This window comes from Lolium rigidum, chromosome 1 (genome assembly GCF_022539505.1).
Source record: "Lolium rigidum isolate FL_2022 chromosome 1, APGP_CSIRO_Lrig_0.1, whole genome shotgun sequence".
Taxonomy (NCBI): Eukaryota; Viridiplantae; Streptophyta; class Magnoliopsida; order Poales; family Poaceae; genus Lolium; species Lolium rigidum.
Genome location: NC_061508.1, coordinates 137079346 through 137089971, shown reverse-complemented (window position 1 = coordinate 137089971; position 10626 = coordinate 137079346). Strand labels below are relative to the sequence as shown.

The 10626-nt window shown below is 47.8% G+C and overlaps 1 protein-coding gene and 1 long non-coding RNA gene across 7 annotated transcripts; one reads left to right on the top strand and one right to left on the bottom strand.

Moving 5' to 3' along the window:
- Positions 1-1058: 1058 nt before the first annotated feature.
- On the bottom strand, positions 1059-7318 carry LOC124677662. 6 transcript variants are annotated; one of them, XR_006994207.1, is made up of 5 exons: positions 6884-7318; positions 5326-5676; positions 5010-5106; positions 3238-3704; positions 1059-2495 (listed from the first exon to the last, which is right to left on the bottom strand). It is a non-coding gene; the product is annotated as an uncharacterized LOC124677662 (long non-coding RNA). The 6 variants fall into 6 exon arrangements; XR_006994227.1 differs by having other exon boundaries at positions 1060-2495; positions 3297-3704; positions 5010-5114; XR_006994187.1 differs by having other exon boundaries at positions 1060-2495; positions 3297-3704.
- Positions 7319-7956: 638 nt separating this feature from the next.
- On the top strand, positions 7957-10326 carry LOC124651881 (subtilisin-like protease SBT1.5). Its single transcript, XM_047190903.1, has one exon. The coding sequence runs from the start codon at positions 7957-7959 to the stop codon at positions 10324-10326; it is 2370 nt and encodes a 789-aa protein (XP_047046859.1).
- The last annotated feature ends 300 nt before the right edge of the window (positions 10327-10626 follow it).

Below are 10626 nucleotides of genomic sequence, written 5' to 3'. Positions count from 1 at the left end.
TAGATGCATATTACAAAGAAGTAAAGCTTTCTCACTCCCATTTTTGCTGCCATGCTCGTAGTAGGTATAATCTTTGAGTATTTATAATCATTAGTATCTTATTCAGTAAAAAAGCTCCATGTGTTTGATAGCCCATTATTAAAATGTTGTATTAACACTGATATAATTCAGTGACAAGTAGAAAGCTAAAAGTAGATGTATATTACAGAGCAGCAAAGTTTCCTCATGCCCCATTTTTGCTGTCAAGCTCGTAGTAGCTGTAATATTTGAGTATTTATTATCATTTAGTTATCTTATTTGCGTCCACCAAACTGTCCATAGGACTTCTACACAGTGAAAGACTCCCATAAGCAGGCTAATGACGGTGAATTGACGGGTAGAACGTGATGGTGGCCACTATTTTGCCTCCTCAGCCACGTGAGCCGTGTACTTGTGGTTGGGCTTCAGCATCGCCTCAAGCATGAATTTTTTTAGAACCTCAACAGCCTGCATGATATGACTGAATCATACGAGAAGACAAGCACATATATGAGAATGAAAATTCAAAGTTGAAAGAGCAATCTACAACAGTCAAAAAGCAGAGATTCTCCAACTATGAAACTACAGAGAATATATGAAGCAAGATGTAAAATTATATAATCCAGGCATCACAACATTGCACGCCCCAGCAAATTTTTATTGGAATAGTTCAGTATTTGTTTTTTTTACCACAAGCACTCAATGGATAAAATAGATTACTCAATTGCCAAGCACACAGACAACACAAGGAAATATATTACACATACTAACAACTGCTTAGGTCTTCGTAGACATAGCTCCTACATTCACAAGGTCTTCATACACGAGGTGTTTCAGAGTTAATCGGTCCAGCACTATGACATGTCTAGATGAACATGTAGTCTATAATTCGCAGCAAGGAAGATATAGGGGACTACATCACAACAACAAACATAGGTGGCAGAGGCATGGAAGGAAATAGATATACCCAGTGTCATATAAGCACGTACAAGCATACATATACTACCAGGAAGGCATATACTAACCGGGTATTAGGTATGGGTAGGCGCACCGAGATGCACAAGTGCGACCGCCAAGATGTAGCAGACCTGTTGATTATTATTTATGAAAGCCAGTTGGTAAAGGTCAAGGTGTGTTCTACCTTTCTTATTTTCCCAAAGACTGGAGTTAGTATTATTATCCAGCTGAGAGGATCCAATGGTGTAACCTTTTAAAGCTATTTCCCCCGCAAAAAAATAAAGCTATTTAGCACACCTTGTCATTCGCTGCTGAGACATCTACTATGGAATCATTCTAGGGTTTTCTAAGCTCTTTAATCTTCAAGTTCTTCTTGCTAATAAGCGCTCTATTCTTCCTTTCCTTCCCAATTGGTTGCCTGAAAAGTTAGTCCGTAGATTGCTTCTTCTTACAAAAGCTCGTCATAACTATAATCTTTCATCATCTTATAATCCGACCGTGGTTACAATCTCAACAACTTCCATGTGAACTGCTCCTGGGTAACAACAAAATAATCATGCGATAGCATTGGATACTTCAGAGCGGCATAATGCAGTTTTGGGTGGATAAAATAAATGGCTGACAACAAACTATTCTACACAAGGAAAGGAAGACAAATAATGATGTTTTACTCACACAATTATTTTCACAGGAAAAGACACTTCATATGGCAGGTAAAGGGTAATAGGATTAAAATTGCTATACTTAGATACATGAGGCTTGACAGCGGCTTGTAGTTAGTCTAGGACGCTGAAGCTGCTCCTTCAAGGACACAAACCATTGAGTACCAAGGATATTTTTGTCAACGTCACAGAAGATTCAATCTGAATTTTTCAGACCTAACATGTATAGTTTTCTCCTTTAAGGTTTTTAAGGTATGCCTACTATTACATTTCAGGAAAATAAGACAAAGCTGTGACTCATCAGCTTTTAGGACTTCTGCGAAAGCTGAAAATTGCTGTTCGCCTTATTGTGGATGTTCAAGTTACAGTCCAACCAAAGCTGATCATTAGGCCTTGCATATGAACCCATCACAAGATAAGGTCGTTGTTTTCATTCCAGTACCGACAAAGGAAGTAATGAAGTTTAACAAAATCTATACATCCAGTGTAAACAAAATAGGTAAATCGAATTTTGTGCGGATTAACGATACCCTCAGTGATAATCGGAACAACTAAATATATTTTTATCTTTTGAAGATGTTTTACTAAGCATATGCTTGAACACCTTAGTCCCTGAGTTGTTCCATCAATACTGAGAAGAGTTGTATTCAGAACTTCATGGATCGTAGTTTGGCCAAGAGAAGCTAATAGTTGTAAGTTTCCTATTGTTGAGAGAAGGAACTCATATACCTGGATCTTGAGCCGCATCCTAGATCTTGAGCATACATAAGATGCTAGTTCATCCTCCCCAGTCTGCAATTCCTATTTTCTCACTTTTTGTAGGACAAGGCCGAAGCCTGGTTGAAAGCTAGAGAACCGCTGCACAAAGGTAAAAAAATGGTGTGATTCATAAGCAATTGCTGCACATGAAAGCTTTATGGTAGTGAGGTTTTATTAAATAGGACAATCCGCCCAAAATTTGAATTGTTATTAAAAAAGAAATCAATTATGTTATTCAGACATTGGTTGAGCAAATTTCCGTTTTGAAGAAGCCTGAGCTTATAAAAATCTTTTTCAAATGACCACTTGACCAGAAATAAAAAGAACAGGCATAGAAACAAGAAAAATTTCGAATTCATGACCTAAATATGGTGCTTCAGATTCACCAATCTGACAACTTAACTACAATGTGGATGCAGCAAAATAGTACAGGAAGTTTTATTTAACATGATGTTGCATGGACAAAGTTAACTGAAAAATAGCACGGTTCAAAGACAAAAGACAACGCAATACACCTACAGCCTAGACGACGCAATACACCAACAGCCTGGCAATAGCTAAAATGAGCATGTTTTCTCCATATAAACGAAGAAAGCATGGCTGGTCCTAGAGCCCTATATATCAAGCTCATATATGGACAAATCATTATCGAAAAACAATATATGGACGAATGGATTCACTGTTTCTCTCATACATATGAAGCTACAACAATCTATTTTTTAAGACACACATAAAGTAGCACAGTAAGAACGCACCACTTATAGTTAGAGGAGCAATGGTCCGTAAGAGGAAAAAGTGTTTAAGAATATTGCAGAAAAGATCAAACTAATTCAAGACTTACGCTATAAACTTTATTCTCATTATGTAAACTGCAATTTCTGATGTGGTTTACTCGGTTACCTAAACAACCTTGTATCCAGTCTCTACTTGAAACTTTTCTGTCGAGAATAGACCTTGAACTGCAAATAATTTTAGTATCTCAGTCTGCACTTGAAACTTTTCTTCAATACACTTGACAATTTCAGAAACTGTCAGAAACTGTTTTTAGATGTAAGCTTTAAATCCGTCGGCCTGTGAAGAGAAAGTAAGGTACTGACTTCATTACTTCCGGAAACAGACAACCATCAGCTTGCAGTGTCATCTCAACCGTCATTTCTACGAACTTGATGCATGGTCAACCTGGGAGATTATCGCATGGCTCACAGCCACGCTCGCCCTCTACGTGCCTATCGCCCTGGAGCCGTTGCACCCCGCATGCTTTCATCTTGGTGTGTTGCCGGCAACGCTCGACCCTTCCTCTACTTCCTCCTGGATGAAATGGATGGGAAAAAAGGCAAAATCGTGGTGAGGCGCCAGCACACAGTAAGAGAAACGGTGGTCGGCTGGACACGGTCGACGGTGGGAGGGGTGGCAACGTGGAGCAATGAATAGCTATATGTAATTGGCAAGCCATATGCAACTAAAATTCATCAATCATGAGAACATTTTGTACCATACAACGAATATGGAGTTACTGGTTCAGATTCCAGTATGGCAGTGAACAAATTGAGTTTTAGTAATACTGCAACAAATTATGAAATAAGTAGTGAAGTAAAATCACACATGCTATTTTAACTAATTTAACTGGTCCTACTATAATTTTTTTTACTTTATCTAAGGTAAGCACGCTATTTTAACTAATTTAACTGGTCCTACTATAATTTTTTTTACTTTATCTAAGGTAAGCACGGGGATAATTTATAGAACAAAAATAAGAAAAAAATCAAGCTTCCTGTAAGTACAAAAGTGACAGAAATATACAAACATATTTGCCTCTGAGATCCTAAGAATCCATACAATGCAGTCTCTAAAAGTGGTTCGGTAGAAGTTACATCAAGAGTTTTTCTAATGGTATTACAAAACAACATGATTACATATTTCTTATAGCGAAGCATGAGGTGTTTCCTATGACAAAAAATATGATTATATATTTCTTCTAACTAAGCGTGAGGTGCTAGTTCCAGGTAAATCTGTCACAGGATCACACCTTATAAAAATATAGTTGTATGAGTTCAGAGAGTATCGAGCGGGATACTATCAGAAAGGTACACTACTAATATCTAGTGCAGAGTAGTTAGGCAAATGTGTGTTTAAAATCTTCACTTCAAGGAGCAATACGGCATTAGCATTTAGAAAAATCATTCGTGTCTCTTTGTAATAGCCAAGCTGACTATTCAAATAGCATTAGAGTAGTTACCCCTTACCATGAAGAAGAATTATATCACACGGGTAACTTAATAACCCTAATTACTGCACCATATCACGAGCATGCATTTTGAAAATAGTATTTTATAAACATTAGTAAAATTGAAAACACATGGTATTTGAAAGAAAAGATTCAGATTATGGAGGACTCGATATTTTCTTTCCAATCAGTTACGCAATATGGAGCTCTGTGTGGTTACTCTTCCTATTTGCTCTCGATCATACATTGATTAAAAGAACACTATCTTACAAATATCAGTGAAATTCAAAACACATGCTATACTGAATTGGGAATTCACTCTTAACTAACTGGGTGCGCTAGCAGATATATGCACAAAATTGGAAAGTTGAAACTATAGAAAAGCTAACCGTGTGAAATAAAATATGTGATTGAATTGGCATTTTCTAGTCCTCCTCTCATCTCCTCTCCTTGCTTACATGTTGCGTACATGCACTGGTGCTCACACTAATAAGCTCAAGTAAACAAAAGTCATATTTGAGATCAGGAGAACATAATATATGGAGTACTGCAGATACATAGAAAAACAAAATATTTCAGATGGGATACAACCAAAGATGAGCAGCGGAGATGTATGCATTGCTGTGAGAATGAAATCAAATGGATAATAAAGCCAGACTCCGATAATGCAGGCAACTTGATTATCAAAGGGCTTCGTGTCCTCACCAATGCCGGCTGCCATTGCTGCCAGATCTGTCTGCAGGGTATGGCATGCCGCAGTCGTACTTGCAAAGGACCAGGATGTCGACCTCGTTGCTACTGGATGCGCTCGCGCTTCCACACGAATTATGACACGAATTATGACTACTGGTAAAACCTGGCACCTACCACTTGCATATACAATAACCATGGTGAATAAGATGCATAGAAAGACATGAACAAAAGAAAATAAGAGAAGCCTCATGCCTGCATTTCATAAAATATGCAGTCTGCAGAAAAATCATCCTTTTGGTCATAGTCGCCATGCTCCTAGAAATTCTCTTCTTGTGACTTTTCTCACTCACATCCTTATCCAAACTGCAAAAATCAGCAGCAAGTGAGACAAAACATCAATCGTCTTGTCACTGTAGCATCTTTTGGTTGGGGGTTTTACCACTTCAAAATCATATAACCAAGATCTTCTACCGTTCTGAATAAAAGAATTAGTTATTGTGTCATCAAGGTTTTGTGCAGCATTTTCGATGTAAGTCTAACAGCCATCAGCAATCACCCAAAAAGGCAAAGCTAAACTGATATAAACCAAAGACATATTTCCAAATAAATATTCCATGAGCCAAGTTTTCCTACATATTAACCAACTCAACAATTTAGTCTAGTCTTTATTTTTTCTGTGAAGCAACACAAGATATATAAAGGAAGAAATCAAGCAGGTTCTCAACAAAGGGATATACCATATATAAAGATCGAATGAGCATCAAGCTCGGACAAACATATGCTTCTTCCACCCAAAATTCCGCACACACAAAAACGAGATGGTCTTGATATTAAATTTGCCAGAATCCTAAACAACCTGCTGGCCCTACTCTTGATCAACACAACAGCCCCACTCTTCATCAGCATGACACTGAAATTAGCTCACATTGCCAAGAGACCTGTGTGTGGTCTTCCAATCAAAGAAATATTGTACGATGGGTGTCGCAAACAATTTAATACATATTACTTTCCTAGGAATTTACTCATACATCTCATTAGTGAAAGCTTGCAAATAAAATTAGAGAACATAGCATACAAAGCACGCAGCACCGTCTTTTGCACTGATAACCAACTTGTAAAACATTATGTCATAACCCGAGAGAACAGAAAGAAAACCTTCTGGAATGATAATCAGTTGATAAAGCGCTATGGTATGCATGGTTAATATGACACTACTCAACAAATAAGTAGATGACATAGTGAGTGCAAGAAGGCCAATCGACATCCAGGCTTCAAAATAAAATTGGTCATGCCTCTAATCAAAACTTCAATTACAGATCCGATGAGGGTACGACACGCAACAGAACCAAGTATTCAACACCAAATTTTCAAACTAAAAAAACATATAGAAACATGTAGGGTGTTGTGACTCGTTGGGCATGTCTACATCCTATTTGGATTTTCCTCAAACACCTTTTATGCATAGATACAAAAGCAACTACACGAAAAGGATGAGTAGTTATAGGAAGTGGAAGAGGAAGAGGAAGAGGCGAATCAAGACCAGATAAATTAGGGAGGAGGCAGCGGGTACCCTTGCTAGACTCGTGCTGGTCGAGGACAACCTTGGCGGCCTCAAGCCAGAGGATGATGGAGAGGGGCTTCTAGGAGATCTTCCAGGCCATATCTTCCTACCGCCGCCACTCCACCTCCTCCACCAGCTCCCCCTTCCTACGCCGCCTCCTCTCTCTCCCGTGTCAGCCGCCGGAAGGCCATGGCGCGCTGCTGCTGCTGCTGCTGCTGCTTGCGTGCTGAGGTGGCTGGTGGCCGTGACAGCAGCGGCGGCCTCCTCCTCTCGCGCTCGTTCGAGAATCCAGACCGAGTTCTGGACGAGGGAGACCAGCGATTTGGGGAGGAGAATCAGATGAATGGGGAGGGGATAGGGTTGGTCTCAATTCCCATCACGAGCAGTGGGGATAGGCGTGAAGGGCGGCGAGGGAGGGCTCTTCCCGGCAATGCCGCATCTCGTGGCAGCAGCACGAGCGGGGCCGACGGCGGACGGCGACGGGTACGGGGACTGGGGAAGGCGCTGGTGGCGGCTGCGGGGATTGGGGGAGGGCGATTGGTGGAGCGCTAGCGACGTCGGGCCTATTGGGCTTTTCAGGACCCATGGATAAAAAGTGGGTCTGTGGGAGGGCCTCAGCGCCCTGGACGGAACGACGGCCGAGATCGCGCCACGTCAGCTCGATCGGACGGCCGAAAATCCAAAGCGCTGTGAGAGCTCCATGGGGGTGCAGCAATCATACCGTGAGATTTTTTGGGAGAGAATACGAACAACGGGAGCAACAAGCAACTAATCTAGGGTCCAAACGAGTGCTGACCCACAGGGGATGGGGATCGGCCCATATCCATCCGTGCCGACGCGTCTCTGGACGATGACTCCACTCCAGTGAGCTAGGGCCACACCCCTCCGGGAAGGAAATGGCACGGCCACCCCGGAGCAGACGATCAAGACCAGGCATTACCTCTCTGTTGCACTACACCACGGTGTCGTCTTTACCCTGCCCTCGCTTTGTGCTTTCCCCTTCCCTTCGCTGCTCCACTTCACTCCCTATCCCCATTCCCCAATCCCAAATCCATTTTCTTGCCCCGATCCGCCGCCACGCAATGCAGGCACTCCGGCTGCTGCTTCTCCTTCTCGCTGTCGTCGTGGGCGTCTCCGGCGGCCGCGGGGCCGAGGATGCAGGAGGGGCGAGGACGTACATCGTGCGGATGGATGCCGACGCAAAGCCGTCGGCTTTCCCGACGCACGCGCATTGGTACGAGTCGGCGGTGCTGGCGGCGTCCGGGGGCGGGGACTGGCCGGAGGGCGGCCCGCTCATCCACACCTACTCCGCCGCGCTCCACGGCTTCTCCGCGCGTATGTCGCCGTCCGCCGCGGCGTCCCTAGCGACCGCTCGCGGCGTCGCGGCCGTGGTGCCGGAGCGCGTCCGCAACCTCGCCACCACGCGCTCCCCGCGGTTCCTCGGGATGCTCTCCTCCCCACCCTCAGCCATCCTCGCGGACTCCGACTTCGGGTCCGACCTCGTCATCGCCATCATCGACACCGGCATCTCGCCCACGCACCGCAGCTTCAGCGACCGGGGCCTCGGCCCGGTCCCGCCGAAATGGCGCGGCGTGTGCGCCTCGGGCCCCGGGTTCCCGCCCAGCTCCTGCAACCGCAAGCTCGTCGGCGCCCGCTTCTTCTCCGCGGGCTACGAGACCACCTCCGGCCGGATGAACGAGAGCGCCGAGATCAGGTCCCCGCTCGACAACGACGGGCACGGGACGCACACGGCCTCCATCGCCGCGGGGCGGTACGTGTTCCCGGCCTCCACCCTCGGCTACGCGCGCGGCGTCGCCTCCGGGATGGCCCCCAAGGCGCGCCTCGCCGCATACAAGGTGTGCTGGGTCGGCGGCTGCTTCGACTCCGACATCCTCGCCGCCTTCGACGCCGCCGTCGCCGACGGCGTCGACGTCGTCTCCCTCAGCGTCGGCGGCGTCGTCGTGCCATACTACCTCGACGCCATCGCCATCGGGGCCTTCGGCGCCACCGAGGCCGGGATCGTCGTCTCCGCTTCCGCCGGCAATGGCGGCCCCGGCGGGCTCACCGTCACCAATGTGGCGCCCTGGATGACCACCGTCGGCGCTGGGTCCATGGACCGCGCCTTCCCGGCCAACGTGCGCCTCGGCAACGGCCAGGTGCTCGACGGCGTCAGCGTCTACGGCGGGCCCGTACTCCAGTCCGGCAAGATGTACGAGCTGGTCTACGCTGGGGCTACAACACCCTCTGCCGCGGACGGCTACTCGGCGTCGATGTGCCTCGACGGTTCACTCGACCAGGCGGCCGTGCGCGGGAAGATCGTGGTTTGCGACCGCGGCGTGAACTCGCGCGCAGCCAAGGGCGACGTGGTCCACCGCGCGGGCGCCGTCGGGATGGTGCTTGCCAACGGCGCATTCGACGGCGAGGGCCTAGTGGCTGACTGCCACGTGCTCCCCGCCACAGCCGTCGGGGCCGCCTCCGGCGAGAAGCTCCGGAAGTACATTGCGTCGTCCACTCCGCAGAAGCCGGCCACGGGCACCATCCTCTTCGAAGGGACTCACCTCGGCGTGCACCCGGCGCCGATGGTGGCGGCGTTCTCGGCGCGTGGCCCGAACCCGCAGTCTCCAGAGATCCTCAAACCGGACCTGGTAGCCCCCGGTCTGAACATCCTCGCCGCATGGCCCAGCGGCGTTGGCCCGGCCGGCATTCCCTCCGACGGCCGCCGCACGGAATTCAACATCCTCTCGGGCACCTCCATGGCTTGCCCGCACATCTCCGGCCTGGCCGCGCTGCTCAAGGCCGCGCACCCAGCCTGGAGCCCCGCGGCGATCAAGTCGGCGCTCATGACCACGGCCTACGTCAAGGACAACAGCAACGGCACGATGATCGACGAGTCCACCGGCGCGGTGGCCGACGTGTTCGACTTCGGCGCCGGGCACGTCGACCCGATGCGCGCCATGGACCCTGGTCTCGTCTACGACATCGGCCCCGCGGACTACGTCAACTTCCTCTGCAAGCTGAACTACACGGAGCAGAACATCCGGGCCATCACGCGGCGCCAGGCCGACTGCCGCGGCGCGCGCCGCGCCGGCCACGCCGGCAACCTGAACTACCCGTCTCTGTCGGCCACGTTCGTCGCGGATGGCACCAATCAGACGATGAAGACGCACTTCATCCGGACGGTGACCAACGTCGGCGGCGGCAGGTCGGTGTACCGCGCGGCCATCAGGGCGCCCGAGGGGAGCACCGTGACGGTGCAGCCCAAGCAGCTGGTGTTCCGGCGCGACGGGCAGAAGCTGAGCTTCACGGTGCACGTTGAGGCCGCGATGCCGGCGCAGGCGAAGAAGATGGAGCCCGGGAGCTCGCAGGTGAGGAGCGGGGCGCTGACGTGGAGCGACGGCCGGCATGCCGTCGTTAGCCCGATCGTCCTGACACTACAAGCGCCAGTGCAGTAGGCAAGCTCGTCGTGAAAAGATCGATCGAGCGAAGTGAAGTGAAGTGAAACACGATCTCTTTGTGTTGTTCTACGGCATTGCTCGGTAGACCATAGACTCGAGAACTCCAGCTCAGAGTTCTTTGATTCTTCTTCTCCCTCGGTCCTTCCCATCTTGCTCCAATCTTCCGTGAGCAAAGCCAGTTTGTGGTTTTCCAGGTGTACAATGTGAGGCTTTTTAAGTGGTTTATGGTGCGTGTAGAAAAGGAGAAAGGTGCCTAGGACATGACCTCACATGGGTGCGTGTACATATGATGGTGAA

Excerpts from the sequence above, each read along its gene's own strand:
- LOC124651881 (XM_047190903.1), top strand. The coding sequence starts at position 7,957 with ATGCAGGCACTCCGGCTGCTGCTTCTCCTTCTCGCTGTCGTCGTGGGC.